Genomic DNA, 18,726 nt, shown 5'->3' with positions numbered 1-18,726 from the left:
CTCTGCCTGAAGCTATCTCCTTTCACTCCATCCAAGCATTCCCTTGGTCTTTGCAAACTCCCTGAAGAGACGTTATCCTAACAAATGGCAAGCAAAGTCTCTGAGTCATTCTCGCTGGCCTGAGCTCTGTCTCGGTTGTTAATTGGGGTTTCAACCCAGCTCTGAATACTTGCAGCAGTGTGTAATCACCAAATTGTGATCTCTGGTTTTAAAGCACAACAAAAAAACCAAAACGATGTAATTTTTGTACTTCACCGTGATTCTCCAGGAATCCCCAGATGTCAAGCCACTTTATTTTTTTTTTTTGTCCGCAAAACAGGTATTCATCAAATAAATCTGTTGTTCACTGGTTTTGTTCATAATTTATTTTGAGCTTGCTGTAGTAGTATTATTGTCAGTTATTTACATTTTTTAAAAGTTTAATAAAGGCAAAGATGATTACAGAAAAGATGGGTGATTCAAAAATTCTCTCACTGTCTTTTACCGATGCTTCAATGCTGCCATAACATTTCTGTGAGGACTAAAATTTGATGATCAATTTTCTCTGCCCTCCCAGCATCATGCCTTTTCTACTAATCTCCCACAAATATTTGCACATTACTGTTTTCTTAACATAAATATTGGCAGAAAGAAAATATAAAAGTCTTGAATGATGAAAAACACCTCCTCAATTTTAAGTTCAGTCCAAGTATTCAGCATCAATTGTTTGCACTTTCATGCAACCAGCTAAAAAAAACACCACCATATGACTTATTTGAGCAACTACAAACGACAAATCAACACAGTTCAATAACAACTACCAGAAAAACAATGAAAACTGCTCACAACTTGAGGTTTATGTTTTCTAAATGACCAATAATCCACTAATTAGGACAGATGGTTGAGGATACTGGACAATAGATGCCTTAGGATATCATAATCTACTAGTACATTGTCCACAAGGTGAGAAAGGCTAGATCAGTGGCATTCATCACGCATGAGGCACGAAACGTGACTGCTTTACACAATAAAATCTGTTGGCTATTCCTGCGTCACACCTTCACTAACATGTGCTTTCCCAGGGTATTTTGTGTGTATTGTACACACATACATACAAAAAATAATTACATGGAAGCACTTTCCAGTAATTAGAAAGGAATGTGTTCCCACAAGCCAGACTTGGGGCATTATTCCCTCCTGCTCCATGCAGAGGTAATGCAGTTCCTGCTGCCCCTTCCACCAGAAGCCAACAGACCCTGCAGACCCTCTCCTGTGCACGCCCCTCCTGCAGGGCTGCAATGAGTCACTCAGATCACCAGCTTCTCAATGCTTAAAGTACTTGTTTCATCCTCTTCATTTGAGCCGAAATACCCGGGGAGGTCGATCATCTGCTGCTCTGCCTCTGTTAAGCCAAAAGTAGTATTGTCATAAAAGGCAAACTCAGGGTCCAAGGGGAAGCTCTGGCACTTGTCCCTTTGGTACTGGGCAGGGCTAATGCCTGGGCCTCTCTGGGAATTATCCTTGCCAGTCGAGCCCGCTTCCTTCCGCCACGCACCTCTGGGATTAGGTGAAGGGCCCCTCTTACTACGGCTGAGCTCGGGCTTATCAGCTGCCTTCTCCTGACCAGCAGGCTGGCGGTCAGTGATCAGGTCCAGCTTCTTCACCGGGGGACCTGCCCTGTGGTGGCCCTTTGTGCCGTGGCCCTGTGGTTCGCACCCCAGCACAGTGCTGTGGGGCTGATCCAGCTTTTCACACGTGTGATTGGTGTTCCTCGATTTTGGCCACGTCCTGTCCTCCAAACCCTGGTCCCACATTCTGGTTCTGGAGTTGTAGAGGGGAGTCTGTCAGGGGGTGAGGGTGGACATACTTCTCTCTCTGAAAGGCCTGGCCTTTTTGGTTTCATGGAAACTGGCTGTTCTTCTAAACTGCGGGTTTCTGTGACAGCCCCTCTCGGGTAAGTCCCCTCTGTTATCCTGGTGCTTGAAATGAGCTCTTCTTACCAAGGTCTGAGTAGGGCTCATGGCAGGATTGGCCTGTGAGAACAGAAAATCCAGTCTAGGGTGAGAGCTTTCCCCCAGGAATTTGGGCTGACTGGCTGGCTGGTCCAGAAATGGAGTTTTGATCCTAAATTTGTTTGCCACTGCCTCCTCTTGGTTCTCCCCACTCAGGGGAAGCATCGTGGTAGCACCAACAACCATGTCCCTGAGGGGATTCTGAGAGACATGGTACACCTTAGTGGTCTCAGTCAGCCCTTTCTTCTTCATCTCTTTCAGCTGCTGCTGTGCCAGGCGGTAGCTGAAAATCGGAGGGATTATTTTTTGTGTGTTTGGCTGAAAGTTTTCGCTTCCAGAGGCATCATCTTCTTGGGCAAATTGGAGGCTTCGCCTGTAGGTCAGAGGAATGTTAACAGGGGCATCCCCTCCTTCGGCAAAGCTGTCCCGCTGCTTGTTGCCTTGGCAAATGTTCTCCTCATCAGGGTTTTTCCGGAAGCTGGGGGAATGGACAGAGTTTCAGCAGACAGCAGTGCTGCACTTCTGAGCTCTACAGAGCTTCCTCCAGAGGGTGATGAGAACAGTGGCAAAGATGATGAACAAGCATAGGGAGATACCTGTGACTGTGACTATATTATTTGCTTTCTGGTCCTCTCCTGGCTGGACAGAAGGTGGAGTGGGAGGCCTGATAGCTGTAACAAAGAGCACACATGTCTGTCAGAGTTGCACTGCCATCAGCACTTTGGTATTTTAGGATGAATACGTTACTGCAAAGAAAAAATAACAGATTAATACAGTACAGGAAGCTGTCCAACTGCCATTAAAATTTGCTCATTGGAGATGACTTACTACCAATGACTTCAAACTGGCAGGAACAGATCTACTTACTTTAAACCAAGGCTCCCATGGACCTTTTCAATGTAATCTTTACTTTTTCCTGTTCTGCCATTTCCTTAAGGCACTCCTAAATACGTGTAAAATGGGATAACACTATTTGTCCTCCTTTATGAAGTACATTAAGATCTCTGGTGAAAGATGCCGTAAAAGGGGAAAAAATAACCTGACCCACATTAGTACTTCAGGTACCACTTTAGACTTATTTTTAGGATAGCTTAAGCGGGTGTGAGATTTGCAGTGAGTTTGAAGAGCAGAGAGACAGCACTAGCATGGGCAGTGTATCTTTTCTAAGCAGTCCTCTGAGGATGATTCTTCCACTGCTGCCTGGTGTCACAGCCCCAGAGGCTGAAACCTTCCCCCACTACAGCAAGCTCCCAACTGAGAAGGCCACTGCTCTCATGCCCCTGGCATTCTAGTATTGACACTCTTCTGTTGTGGACTGGAGATGGGCCTTCAAAGAGGGAAGAATATCCTGCAAAACTCCTTCACTAAGGGAGTGGTCAGTCACCGGAACAGGCTCCCCAGGGAAGCAGTCACCGCACCAAACCTGTCAGAGTTCAAGGAGCATCTGGAAGATGCTCTCAGTCATGTGGTTTAATTTTAGGTAGTCCTGCGAGGAACAGGGAGTTGGACTCGATGATCCTTATGGGTCCCTTCCAACTTGAGATATTATATGATTCTAATCTGTAATGTGAACATCTCAGAGCTTTCCACATCCCTATTTAAACCTCTTACCTGCCCATTGCACCTCATTATAGAAGGCTGAACCAATGAGAGATTAATAATTCTTTTTGTGGATGAGGTCTCTAGCATTTCAGATGCAACCCTGAGCAGAATATAGCACAGTGGAAAGTGGATGATTTGGTGCAGTAGCTAATTTTGGTGTGTGTTAGCACTCCCCAGTTTCTTGTGGCCAAACGTCAGCTGTCAGGCCACAAAAATGCCGTCAGAGGATGAAGCTGCTCAGTTGTAGTTGACAAGAGCTGGCCACAAAGCCTTCCATCAGAGTGATAGACAGTCTGTTGTAAAACTTGGGAGGTGCTCCTGCCAGCACCACAGTGACTGTCCAGGCATAGGAAATGTGTCTGCAGAATAACAAGAAGGAGACACCATGTACTTCCCATAATTCAGAATAATACTCATTCCACAGCAAGCTGGTAGCATGGCTATTAGTTGTGCAGGATGCACAAATGCACTGATGAACACAGACCAGAAGGTCTCAGGCTGCTATGACAACAGACATGCAGGGTGCTGTGCTGGGCAGGAGATCTGTTTCTTTGACTCAGGACTACCCAACAGTCCCAAGCCCTCTGAAAAATCCTGCCATTGGGTTAACTCTGACCTTCATGTCACTCTGAGAGCTTGACATCAGCTTAAAGAACAAGACCACCACCTGCTGAGTCCTTTTTGGAGTGTCTAAAACTTGCATTCAGCCCAATGCCACCACGCCAGAGCATGGAACACTGCTGTTGTGGGGCCTGAGCAGGGAGTGAACATGCTGACCTCAGGGAAGAAGGCAGGACCAGCATTTGCTCTGTTCAGTACCACCACAGCAGAGCAATCCCTTCATTGCTCATCCTTCTCTCAGTCCTGTTTGCTCACAGTTATTTTCTAAAGACTCCATTTTCTATCTGTAATGCAGATACTGTGCTGTATTGTTTGGAGTAGAAAGCTAACAGCTAGGGAATGGTGAGGTTTGAAACAGGACTTAGTTGCATAGATTTGCCACTCTCTCCTTCTCATCTACCTCTGCCCCTAGGCTGTGTGCTGGTTTCATTTATTCAGCCATTTGCTCCATCTGCTGGACTAATGACTGCAAACAGTTATGCTGAAAAAAAAGCTTGCCTGCTTCAGAAAGGTGCAGTCAGGGGGTGGGGAAGAGTGACACTCCCAGCTTGAGATCAGGCAGCAGATGAACACTGTAATATCACGGTGTCAAGTCACTTCTCAAGCACCCTAGGATTCAATGAGATGAAATCATGTAGGTGATTCTGTAAAGAAAGCTGCCTGACATGGGAGCAGGAGTATTAGAAACCACGTGCAAGAGAAAAGTGAGGCAATTCCTCCAGATGATCCCAGGGCAATGGGTGCAGATGCAGGCCTCCTGTGCATCTGTGTTTTCTATATATAAACCCTCTTTATCAACCCATAGACCTCGCTAGAATTTGAAGATTGTCCAGACCTGCTGAGTACTGTTAGGCTGTATCTCTAACCAGGCTGGCACAGGATGGCTGATCTCTCTGGAAACCACCGTATGCATTATACAGTTGTGCACCTGCATAGAAAGAGTGACACCTCCGAGAAGCACCAGAGTCCTGTCACTTCTGTGCATGTAAAGCAGGGTGTATGCACAAACCACGTGTCCAGCACATGCTCCACATGCATGGAATATCCTCTGGCGAGCTCTCTGCACTGGGACTGCTCTCAGAGCTCCAGAGGAGTGGGGTGAAATTGCCCAGCAAGGAGCCAAGCCAAATACTGTCCTTACAAACATACCCCTCCAGCAGGTAACAGGAGGCACGGAATAGCACAGCTCAGTATCAGCTTTAGAAAAATACCAACAACCCCACTGCATTTTGCTGGTGGCATTACTGCCCACAGCATTCTGACTGCTCAGCATAGAGAAGACAACCAGACCTAGAGCAGGGAATTAGTTTTAAGCTGGGGCCCTAAACATTTGACTTGTTCCTCCCTGCTTACACTTGCAGCATTACAATATAAGCAAACCCACATGGCCAGCATTTTCTAGTCATTAAAAACATCAGACAGTTTAACAACAAGCTGTTTAAACATCCCAAGTGCTGCACAAACACTGACAAAGTGCAATATCTGGCTTGATAGAATACAATTTTTAATATTTTCCCTTCACCTGACCTTTTGTTCAACACAACCCACTTCTTAGAGTGCTCCCAATACATTTCAGTCCTGCCTGTATACTTCTGAGGTCTTCATTCAACAAACACCCTAAAGCTGGTTCAAGCCAACATCTCCATTTAAAAAGTCGTCCTGTGGCCTTCCTGCTCCAGCTACACATTCTCCCCCTCTCCTGTCATTCCCTTTTCAGTGTCCATGTGAGAAACAACCTCCCTACTTTCCCAAACTGTCAGTTCTTTAGGTGGCTGCATTCCAGTTCTCCATACAGCACTTTTGCCAGCACAAGAAAGTTCACGGAAGCAGCCAAAACAAGGGGTGAGGCATTGCTCACTTTGCAATAGCTTAAAATATCTGTTAAATTACATCCTGAGAGCTTAGGAGCTTGCACAGTCACTGGGCACCTTCCCTTCCCCATCCCTGTCCCCTGTGGCACCTGTGGGACAGAAGGCATTGATTGGAGCTTGTAGATGAGCCAGTTTCTGAGCAGATGGACCTCTGGGGCCCCTTGGCCCTGCTGTAGCAGCTCTCCAGTTCCAGAGACGGCACCCTCCTTTCCAGCAGGGAGTTTGCAAGAAGCGAAAGTTTAGCATGGACTAAGTACCAGCACCCTGTTAAAAGGGGCCACTTCTGCCCCTTATGATGGCTGCAATCACTCAGCTATGGGGCTGGCACAGCCTCATCCAGCCTCACCACGGCCATGTGGCTACTGTAACCCCCTCTCGCCTTACAGGATGCTCAAGTCTCTTGTATCTGTACCCACTGGCCACCCACCGGCACTGGCCAGTCTGCCCTGTCACTGGCCCACAGTAGTGGCAGGCTGGAGCAGGGGGAGACCTGGCACTGCCACCTCAAAACTCCCAGAATGGGAACCTCACTGTGGGTCTCAGCTGGAACCAGCCCTCTTTTAATAGGTTTCCACTGCCTGGGGTCTTTGGCTTTCAGTACTGAACATGTTCTGCTAGCCCCAGGATCTCTCCTTCAGCCCTTCTCTGCTCCCTGGCCATGCTGGAGATTTTAAACCCCTTCCATAGCACCCACAGGATTCAGAAATCTTCTTACACCTTGGAGCCCTATCTCCAGCTGTCCTACAAACACATGTAGGCTCCCACCCTACTCCATCAACTACAGGAATGTGACACCCCCCCAAAATCAATATGACTGAAGGAGAAATCAGATACTTCCATTTTACAAAGCCCTTCTGGTAACAGGCCCTTTGCTTTTTCCAGGGGAGACATGCAACCACAGGGAAGAGGACAGCAGAGCTACGTACACAAACACTCCTCCAGTGAACACAAGGAAGTCTCCCTCGGTGATCCAGCACAGCCTGGTTTTGCCGGCGAGGAGGTGAGGCACTCTCTGGAGCGCTCCTGGACACCGTCCCCACAGGTGACACTGCAGGGGCTCCAGGGCTGCCATGGGCTCCACGTTTCTGCAAATACATAAGCTCACAGCAATAAGGAATGCATCTGCCTCCTTACCTTTAAAGACACAGCCATTTGCCTTCTCTTATTTGAGAAAACCAGCAATAAATAACCTAACAATCCAAACAGCAACCCCAAAAGAGCAAGCAGCATCCAGGGACCTGCTCCTGTTCCCATCAAGAGTCTGGGGCAAAGCTTCCACTGTTTTCCTTTTTTCACTCCAGTGCCAACCAGCAACACAGCAGTCGGTCAACTGGCAGGCAGGTTCTGCCTGGAACAGCAAATGGAAATTAATCCACAGATCTTTGGAATGGGTTAGTAATTTATATATTCATCTAATTCCTGCCTGACAAATAGTGCTTTTACAGCAGGATAACTTCATTGACTAAAGTGTAGTTACTCCTGATTTATATGATTGTGAAAGGAGGATGAGCCTACAAGGTCTAATGAAACGGCAATACTGTTTTTTTTCTTTATTATCTTCTCAGCCACACAAACATGTTATTGAATCACTCATTTGACAGCTTACAGGCCCCTATTGCTTATGGTTAGACGATTAACTCAAGATAAAATTTTGCAGGTTCATTTATTTATTTTAAGTGGAGGCAGACTCAAGTTCTAATACTACCTCAAACATTATCATTTTTTAATGTTTAATGAAATCCCCCTTTTGCTTAGACAACATCCTCATCCGGTGTTCAACACTCAAACTTTACAGCAGCAAAAACCCAAGAGGGATAAAGGGACCATTCCTGCCCATATCTGGTCCACTGAAGCAGGACCACAAATTTAAATTCCAAACTAATGCATGAGTCCAGGTGTAATCTTAAAGGACAAAACCCTGGGGACTCTCCTATGGGTCAGTTGACTTGGTGGCCTGGTTTTGAAATGTGCCAGGAAGAAAAACAATAGACCACTTAACTCAATTTCACCACTCACAGCTAAAGTGGAAAAACAACTAATTAAAAAAAAAAAAAAAAAGAGATTAGGTTTGTTAAAGTTTGCTCTTTTAAATAATTTATGGTGCTGCCACTGCCAACACAGGTCATGATCTTTAATTTTATGATACAGTTGCTTTGTTGCTAGCACGCCCCTGAGCTCCTGGACAGTGACCAAGTTACCATATCAAAGGACTAGACAGTGTTGCATGACTGGAAATGGCTTTATGATTTCATGTTATCTTGGTTGCTGTATTGTTCACTTGTTCACAGTGTGTTACTATTTTAAAAAATAATTTTTAATTTTTGTCTAACAAAAATTAAATACATCTGTGTTTCAATGAACATGAAATTTTAACTGGTTTGGGCCCTGTCCTATGAATTTTTGTGCGCACGCCGGTAGGAATAACGTTACCACAAGCAGCGTAACAGAACCAGCGGGGCTGGTCTCCTGCGTGCAGGTACTCAACTGCATTGCAGGATGGGGCCCAGAGGGTTTGAGCTTACACTTGTGCTGTCAGCCAAGGCTGTAAAGCGTGTGTGGGCACATACTCACGCACATCTGTGTGCATGCACGTTTGAGTATGTCTGCCTTGCCTAATGCAGAGTAGAAATGGGCATGGCAAGATGCCCTGGTGGTGCTGTGGTTGTAAAGCCCACACAACACCAAGTGACCTCTCCGGCTATTTGCCACTGACTCCACAATACTGTGACATCCATGATCCCAGGCTGTCTTTCACTTTGTGCTCTTCGTGCACCTCTCTGCTTTCGCCCCTCTGTTTCTGGAGCTGGAGAGCTGCTACAGCTGGGGTGAGGAGCCCAGAGGCAGGCTGAGCTTTTGCACTCCTCCTCCAGTTTGCAGCTGTGTCAGTTCCCAGTAAAGCGCAAAATGGAGCAAGATTGGATGGTGCGTGGTCTCAGGAGGAAAAGGAGTCAGAGGATGCCAAGGGAAGCTTGTTGGGGTAAGGATCTCTCAAAGGTATGACCCTGGACAGTTGCAACATCACATCAGCTAGCAAGCAGAGCTATTAGCAAGGGCAGGAAGGAAAAAAGGCCATAATTTAGTCAAGGACTCACTGATCCATCCTCCAAAATTACTCCAAAATGACTTCACGGTTATCACAGTATTTGGGGATCTCACAACACTTTTCTTCATATCAGTATCATGAAAGACTCCAGCAGTGTTCCTCATCACTGGCAGAAGGAGGTAGCCCAGCTGGAGAAGCACCTACCTCCTCACAGACTACTTTATGTGAGCAGCTTGATGAGTCTCTACCATATTTTCAGTGTGTGAGCTAGCTCGTTTCCTTCTCTCCACACTCCCTGTTCATTTAAAATTCTGTTAACTATAGTGAGATATAGACCCAGATCCTGAAAGGTTCCAGTTGCCTCCGGTATTAACACTGGTGATAGTGAAGGGTGCTCAGCAGCCTCTGCATTGATGCCTGTGGGCTTCAACGTACAAGAACATTTAGGATGAGTAATTTTCTAACTTTGACGTCAAACGTATGATGTGCCCATTGCTCCAGGGCACTTTTCACTGACTTCAGCTTCAGCTGAGGGCACAGAGTTCCTTAGCAAAAACACTTGGCATCCATAGCTTTGGGGCTAAGAATATGCACCTTAGGCAGCAGGAGAGCAGGAAATGCTCCAGCTCCCACGAACGACGGGAGATTTAAACTCCTGCAACTTGTTCTGCAACCTCCTGCAATTACCAGAATGTAAAAGAAAATGAAGCATAGTTTATTCTCCCCCAAGGAAATGAAATGATTAACCTTCATTTAAGACAAAACAGATCCAAAGCGCTAGGGGAAAACCCAGAAGGTACACACTGCAAACTAGCCCTAATAAGTGTGATTTTTTTCACATACAATTGAGGATTCAATTATCAACGTGAAGACATCTAACTGATGAGTTAGTCTGAAATAGCTGACAGTTGGCAGATCTGCCAGCATGAAAGATAAATGCGATTAACTGTGTTAATTGTTGCTCTGCATAAATATCTCCCCTCAAATTTCTGTGTTCATAAGACTTTGAGCATGTAGTGCTATCCAACGGCACAGCCAGCAAGGGTTGCTGAGAGCATCATCCTTACAGCACATGATAGTCCTAAGCACTTCAACAAGACCAGTGATACAGGACAAAATCACTAATTATTTACAGGCTCATGTAAATGCCTACACTAGCCTGGGGGATTGCAGGATATTTGTGGAAGCTGAGATAGTTTTTAGGTCCTGAGCCTGGGCGCACACACATTGTATTGGTCTTTGGATAAGGCCTGGGCAAACACTCTTCTCAGCTATTCCGTGTTTCTCTCTTCCCATGGAAATGAAGCCTGGGTGCACTGAAACGGTGGCATGCTCCCACAGGTTACTAATTTGGACAACGAAAGGACGAGGATCTCTTTAAAAGACAAAAACCTGGATTCCACCTGGGCAAATTACAGACATCTTTAAGAATCATGGCGGCACAGCCTAAAAATTTTTTTCAGAAGCCAAGAGCTATCCCAGTGAGTCCATAACACTCGATTTATTCCTAAAACGCTGAGGGTGTGGAGATGAAGTATTCACTGACACAGGAGAAGCTGATGGGGTACAAACCAGCCCTAGCATACCCGCATCCCCTGCATCTGCCTGTTTCTAAATAAATGCAAACCAGATACAGATTCAGGCAACAGAGCTAATTAGTTCCCAGAGTTTCCTACAGATAGGCAGGTCTGATTCATACAATCTTATTCAGGGAGTGAGAATTTGATGGAAGCTGTGTATCTCTGCCTGACCCCTAGATACTCCGCTTACTCTCCTCCTCCCTTACTGACCACTTTTCCCTTCAGAAGGTCTTCTCCTGCCTTCCTCTTTGCTGGCAACAGCTGCACTTCTTACATCTTGCTGACCCCTCAATAGCTTTTTTTGACAGTTAGCAAAAGACAGATGAAAAAAATTAATCTCTGCTGTCGGCAAGTGCAAGAAACTACTGGGAGTCACACAGAAGTTGAAACTGGTCTCAGGAGTGTAACTAAGAACTGTAAAAGAAAGTTAATTAACACTGGAAATATGAATAAAAATTTCTATGGGCATATTACTGATTCATTTTATCAGTCTCATCCCTAATGTTTCACGTGGGATACAGGCTAGGACATGGGACATCCTTCTAAGGAGTGCATAAGTCTCACTGCTGGGGACACTTAAATTCCAGATGAACAAAGCACAGGATAAAGCATTGAAAAGAATGAGCCTGCAATGCGTCTGTTGCTGGGTAAGATGATCTAACAGAGTTTCCTACCTCAGACATTCAAATAATCCAGTGAAACAGGGAAAAAATTAGCTACATGAATCTCTAAGTCACCTGTGTGAAACAATATCCCACCGAGACGAATGAAATGATTCACATCTCACTGTTATTTTTTCACAGGTTCTCCAATTGGAGTCTAAAGAAAGCTGCACAAGTGCTAGCTCACAGATGTATTCCCCACCTTTAAGAGACATAGTCACAGTCTTAGGTAGTACAAGGTTGTTGCAACTCATTTTGAAGCTGCTGCCCTGGGCTGGAAAAGCTGCTGCCCTGGCCTGCTCAAGGCCACTGGGAGCCTTCTTCCTACCCTAGACACAAGCCAGATTCCTGTTCCACAGGCTGTACTAAACCTGGCTGGGATGAGGAGTAAAGGGCACGACTGACAAAAGGTCAGGAATACAACTGATGCCTGACCTATGGAAAATGGGTGTGACAAAATAATCATATTTTATCTCATCCTCTGTGGTTTGGATAAAGATAATTTTAATGATTTAGGAGCTTTGATCTTTTACAAGACAATATCTCTGCTTCATAACAATAGAGCATACGCTAAATGAAGTAAGAACTGGCTGAGTGACAGATTTGATACGCAATTGTCGACAGAAAACCATCACTGAGTGGGAATGCATTTGGAGACATTCCAAAGGGATTAGTATAAGGCTCAGTGCTGTACAGTGCTCGCCTAGTTGACATCAAAATAAATATAAAACCATTACTGAGAAAATATGTCACTCTTGTGATGACAAAAATAGACAGTGCAGTTGTATGGAGCAATGTGGGGTACGTGCTAAGTTAGAATAACTCAAGCAAAGTAGATCATAAATCGGCAAAATGCAAAATGTAAGAAGAAGGAATACTAATTGTACCTGCAGGAGGGTAGATTACATACTGAAAGGTCATACACAAAAACAGCTCAAGATGAGTTTACAGGGTAAAATTTACGGCAAAATTAGCTAATGCAATCGGTGGAATGAAAGCAGAGGTAGGGATAAGGAGAGTGCTACTGCTCAAGCAGCATCAGTGAGGAGGACATCTGAACACAGCACCCAAAGCTGGTACTCCTGTTAAATAAAAAGGATTGTTTAAAATAATGGAAATGGAGCCAAAGAGAGACAGAAAATTAATCAAATCCTGAAGAAAATGCCTTCCAATTAAAGACTCAATCTTTTCAGTTTATTAGGAAGAACACTGAGATAATCTGGAAGGACTGAGATGATCTGGGTGTGCAAATGCCTTCGAGGGGGGTGGGAGACTGGATAGGAAACAGCTGTCTCCTCTAGCAGAGAGCAGCAGAGTAAGAGCCAGTCACTAGAGGATGAAGCTAGATGAGCTTTAGTTATGAAACACACAGTTTCCTTTTTTAAAAAAAAATAAGTCAGAATGCAGTATTAAAAGAAATTATCGGAAAGGTCTCTGTTTTGTGCTGCCTTCAACAGAAGACTAGATAACTCTCTGGAGGATAAGCAGCAGAAAAATGCAAAGACTAGCTGTGGGGCTCAGCACCAGGGTAACTGGATGACAAGTGATGGCCCATGCTGCACAGGAGCCCAGGCTAGAGGCTTATCAGCTCTCCTTCCCTTAAACTGAGTGAGTTCAGGAAGCCCAAAGCAGAAAATCAGTGACTTGAGGAGAGGTGTCTGTTGTGCAGCGGCTGCGCATTTTGCACTAACAGCTATCGGGGTCTGGGTCCACGCAGGCCATCTCTCAGTGCCCTGCAGCAGGGTGAGAGGGCTCAGGAGAACTTTCCCAAGCAGCCAGGAGGCAGATGGCCATCACAGGTGGTTCAGCTCTCTCTGCCTGTCATGGCTTCAGGCTGATGTGCCCCTCCCAGCACGCCCTGCTCCTTTCAAACGCTACCTGCAGGCTTTGAAGTCTCGCAGATACAGGCACAAAGTCAGATGTGCTGCAGTCTAATTAATTTCAGGCTGACATTTTATTTACGGCTACGCGGTGTGGTTTCGCTTTCATCGGCTTTGTAGATTTGACACTTCTAACTTGGCAGCTATTGACTTAACTCTGTTCTTCGCAGGCATAGCCTGATTCTTTTGACTGTGGTTGTAAGGGTGGTGCAACTGGGGAGCCCAAGGAAACAAAGCAGATTGCAGGGATTCATCGTTTAAGGTGGATCTCATCAATTAAAACAGTTAAACATTGGGCACTGAAACATCTATGTCATATCCTAGGTATTCATCTGTCAGGGTAATTATCTAGATCATATCAGTGTAACATACCACCCAAGCACAGAGAAAGAGTTAGAATTCTATCTTCCTTTTTCCTTGAGAATTATCTCCGTTACAAAAACAATATGCTTTCATTTTTAGATAGACTTTCTTATGCCAAAGGAAGAAAGAGAGTGCCAACAGAGAACGCAGACGGGAAGTTAAGATGAAGAGAAGAACTATGTGCCCAGGTTGGTATGTGGTGAAAATAAAGGTCATTTTTAGTACAGAGTATTAATTAAACAGCTAACAGTTTTAGAATTTATGAAATAGTGCAAAGCTAGACCAAGCTAGGAACCTAATTAAGGTAGGCTGTGTCTGGACTGTGTGCTATGGAGCATGTCCTACAGTTCTGGTCTCCTGATGATCCCACTTAGCTGCCCGTGAAGTGCAATGACCGTTTTTTGGCTTGAGTTCCTGCACTTCCTTTTCAGGGAGACCAGGGCGGGGAGGTGTTGAAAACAGTGCACATCTCAAACCTTTCAACCCAAGCTCTTTGAAGTGTGCAGATGGGAAAGACTAATTCATGACCTATAGACACAAGCCTGCTCCAAATGACAGAATTTACTTTTCCATTCCAGGGTGTAGGCAACACAGGCTAACCCAACCCAACCCCAATCCCCTCGTGCACATACTGCCCATCCCGCACTGTGGTTGCCTTCCACAAATGAGGGATGAGGACATTTGGCTCATCTGCTTCTTCTGCCATGCTACTGTGATTTGTAGACTCTGCCAAACCAAGGACTGCCACCTCTGGAGCTACAGCTGCATAAGATGTATAGATATTAATGGAATGTATAAATACTCCTTAAGCAGGGCTGAGGAATGGGCTCAAGCTCTGTCTTGTTATCGTACTTAACTGTGACCACTCCTTAACCATGATCATTCATACTCCTGGACATGGTTTTGGCTTCTGCTAACTAGCACTCTCCCAGACTATATGGACCATGGACTGGTAGTTTGTATGATTCTAATCTTTCCTGGAAGGAAAAGTTTAGCTATATGAATGTGACCCATGATCTGCCAGGTGGTCTCATGGGTCAGAAAATGCATGCTGGCCTATTTTAGGCAGCAGAGACATGTCTTGAAAGGCTGGCTGAAAAAAACAGCAAGCTGTCCAAGTGACACGGTGTCTTTTGGTATGGCCAAACCCTGATTCATCTCACCAAAATTTTGTGTATCTAATAGGTAGGACTCTAAACAGCAAATGGGCTAGAGAAAAAGACACGCAAGTGAGGATTCAGCCCATATATCTTCTATACCCATGAATCACCCTTGTAAGATCCCCATCTCTCTTGACTAAAAAGCCAGACAACTACTTAATGTTGGACTTTTGGCTTTTAGACACCTAGATGCAGGTAAGACTAATGCTACCTTTAGTGTCTCCAATGGGCCAGATCTACTGCAGTATCTTCTTACCTCACTGAGCAGGCCAAGTTTCAGTTTTACCCAGACTAGATAGGTACATCAGTCAGAAAGCCCCAGATGGTTTTGATTGGTACTTCATGTTAACTTAGTGCAGTTTTAAGCCACCAAGTGGCATTTGTTACCAAATGTCCTTGTGTATGCCTCTATGTAACAGTCTACTCCACCTTGTTCCCAACTGCATATGACATCACAACTATTTTGTCTGGTGTAGGAGACCCAAAAAGTAGCTATTCAATAGGGGACACCACAATCAAACCTATTTATCATTACCCACATTGGCTGGAAAGAGTGCTGAAAGAGGACAAACGTCTGTACAAACCCATATTCCTTTGGATCATCATACACTCCGTAACTCTTGTTGGGAAATGGCTTTGGTTTGAGAAATTAAAGAGGACAAAGCAGTACTTGTTCTTCCCCACATCAAACAAAGTGCAGTTAAATTCTGTCCTGTTGTCTCCTGGGTGAAGGGCATTTTCATACAGCCAAGTTGTTCGTTGGCTGGGATGCTTGACAGCCTCTTTATAGACGACAATTTTTCCACTGATAGAAGTGCACGGTGGAGAGACTATGAAGACCTGAACCAAAGTCTTGCATGTTGTTTCTGGTGCCACAACCAGTCTGTATCCAAATTTGTGGAGGAGATCTATGGGTCCTATGGAGGAAATGATGGAATGTGTTTCTAACGATTTCAGTAACACTGTGATATATGTTTCTTGACCAACAGGCGGGCAATCAAACTCTATCCACTGGGACCTGGAGAGCAGGATTCTTTTGCTAGTTCTAATGCCCAGAGTGTCGTCAGAGCTTACTCTTCTGAATTCATAAAGTGTGCTAGTAAATATCACATCCAGTGAAACCACTGTCTCGTTCATGGCACACAACTGCTCATTTGTAAAAATTCCAACCTGAATGGAGCTCCCAAGCACCTCTGAACTCCTGTTCAAATCAATGTGAAATACAGGCCATTCCACATGGAGGGCAGACATGCTTCTTCTGCTCCACTGGGCAGCACTGCTGTTGTTGCTGGGAGAGACCATTCTGAACAAGAAGTCCCTGGCACTCTTAAAATGGAAACACTCAAATTCTACCCTTCCGTGGGACTGATTTGCTGGAAGTTGTTTTCTTGCAATTATCTCGTTGGTGCTGGCATCCAGCAACAGGACGGACAGATGCTCTGCTGTCACATTACCACCACTATAGTACTGATATTCCACAGATACTGTGTCATTGCTGAAGGCTACATGACCTGGGCGATCCAACATGAGATACTCCACTTCGCCGAGAACTGCAAGGAAAACAGTTTCACAACAGTATTAAGAGCCAAAGAGACAACTGATTGTTTATCTACCTTATGGAAGAAACCAAGGATTTATAAAGTGGATATTTAAGAAGTGGATCTCAAGCTTTTTAAAGTGAATCAGTTCACAAAAAATAGGTCCTAGCTATAGCAATTAAAGCTCACAACCTCCCCTTTGCACAGGGACATGGTTTGCAGCAGCAAAAAGCCCACTGCAGTAACATGTTCAGGAAGGTTAAAAACAAGGTTTAAAAAAAACCCCACACAAATGACCCAAAACATTCACAGAAAATCTCAAACTTCTCAACTTCTTTCACTTACAGTTTCTTTAAATCCACTTCACAGTGGCCAGCTGATGTTCCACTTACTTTAGCTATAATTGAGTAAAAAAAGCACAGTAGTTTCTTAATAGAGAAACATGAAAAATGTCCCCCAAATTAAATAAAATAGGAAGTCTGCATGATGCTTTTTGAAGCCTCTTCTCTTGCTCTGTCTTATGAATCTTTCATTTTGCTCGTTTGCATCACAGAGACACTTGAGTGAAAGAGCTGAAAATAACAGTGATGGTGACTGCAGCACTTTTCTTGTCTCAGATGTGGTGCAACATGTCTAAATGACATAATTTCATTACAAATGGCCCAGTCTTTTTAAATGTACTTCTTGCATGACCATGTTTGTGCAAGTTGCCAAATTATCCTGAGACGTGTTATAACTAGCGGGGATAGATGATATCTAAAGCAATGGATTGGGAAGATCACATTTCCGTTCTCAGCTCAGCTAGCTTTTCTGCATTGCTTGAAACTTAAGAATTTAAAACATAGAAAGGTTATCTAAAAAATGGGAGCTACATACATCTATTCCAGATACAGAATGCACTGTGAGACGTCTTTATGTAATTAATTGTCTGGGAAAAGGCTTCTGAGTCTTGGATGATGCTACAGAAGCATAAAACTTCAGTTAAAGCAATCCTTTCATAAGTAGTATCAACTAACAATACTTTGACTTGTTAAATCTGTTACATATGTCTTAAGATTACCTCAAAGAATGCTTTGCTGGAAAAACACTGCAACTGCCAAGGCAAGCACTCAGCAGTCAGGAGTAGCAGGACTCATCTCACATAATATTAGACGCCTACCACTCTCAGCTTCTATTTGAGTTAGTCGCCTTGGATTCACTTTCTTGTCAGCAGGGAAAATTTTCAGGAAGAAATTCATCTGACCAGCTACAGACATTTACATCAGTGCGGTGCAGTGTGCACTAGAAGAGCCTATTACCCTCCACCAGCTATAACACATCCTCAAAAAAACCGGCTCCAACCACATCCATGCAGTCCGAATGAAGGTGGCACGCACAGCCTTACACATACAAATCATGCATATACTCTTACATATACGTACTATAACTTTCATTTGCATTTCCATAAGACACTGCTTTATTTGGCAGATGGATGGTGCTCATTACCAGAGGGCTCTTTTCCTCTCATTCTTCTATGGGTGGTCCCATGCATTATTGACTGCACACCATCCAAAATCCACCCTGATAACACAGATATATTCATTTCCCGCATGTACTCTTCTGTTGTGCTCTTACCGCAGTATATTAGCACATTAGAAATATTAGTAAGTTTATCCTCCCAATATCCCTGGAAGATGAGAGGATGACTATTTGTGTTTACTGTCTTAGGAACAAAGCACAAGCACAGAGGTGAAAAGTGTCAAGTATCAACTAGCTGCGGGTGCCCCTAAGAAACCCAAGACCTGATTTTAAATACAATGGTCCTTCAGACATCCAAAGCAGGATCCCATTGATCCCAGCTGTGGTGAGCACATGGCACTCCAGGAAACCTGATCTCAACTCGGACACTCAGAGAGCAGGAAACAGATCCTGCATGCCTGTTAAAAATGGCTCTCCATGAACTGTCCAGCAACACGTTCTCCTTGCTCTTCATGTTTTGGTTCTGTCATCTGTGCCTGCCCATATTTTCCAGTCCTACTGCCAATATCTCTTGGGTACTATCCTAACTCCATTACCATTGTTCTCCAAATTCCTGCCTTTGTCTCTTTGCCTTATAGCTCTTGTACCTTCTCCTGCTCCTTGGGCCTGCAATGAACTCCAGCAAGTTCCTACTTTTCTCACTCACTGCTAGCATGACAGCAGAGAGCACAGGACAAGAACTCTAGTGCCCAGTATTACAAACGTGGAACATGGGGGAACTCTGCTGCCCTGGGCTGAAGCATGCACAATATTGCGTGGGGCTGGCAAGAAGAACCAGCAGGAGCTGGGGCATGCTTAACCCTTCAGAGAACTTCATTACCGTCATCTGCAAGGACTTAGATCTGGACCAAGTCTGGGCAATTCTTCACGACAGCAGAAAGCATGTCCCAGGCCACC

At 44.7% G+C, this 18,726-nt stretch overlaps 1 protein-coding gene across 1 annotated transcript; it reads right to left on the bottom strand.

Moving 5' to 3' along the window:
• Positions 1–337: 337 nt before the first annotated feature.
• On the bottom strand, positions 338–17,549 carry LOC129783069 (thrombospondin type-1 domain-containing protein 1-like). Its single transcript, XM_055792729.1, is given in 4 exon segments — positions 338–2,662; positions 7,012–7,170; positions 15,358–16,323; positions 17,471–17,549. Coding segments are annotated over 4 exon segments (2,580 nt in total). The 3' UTR covers positions 338–1,286.
• Positions 17,550–18,726: the final 1,177 nt, after the last annotated feature.

Source organism: Falco peregrinus, chromosome W (assembly GCF_023634155.1).
Source record: "Falco peregrinus isolate bFalPer1 chromosome W, bFalPer1.pri, whole genome shotgun sequence".
Taxonomy (NCBI): domain Eukaryota; kingdom Metazoa; phylum Chordata; class Aves; order Falconiformes; family Falconidae; genus Falco; species Falco peregrinus.
The sequence above is the reverse complement of the archived record's forward strand: the minus strand, read 5'-3'. Positions and strand labels throughout refer to the sequence as shown.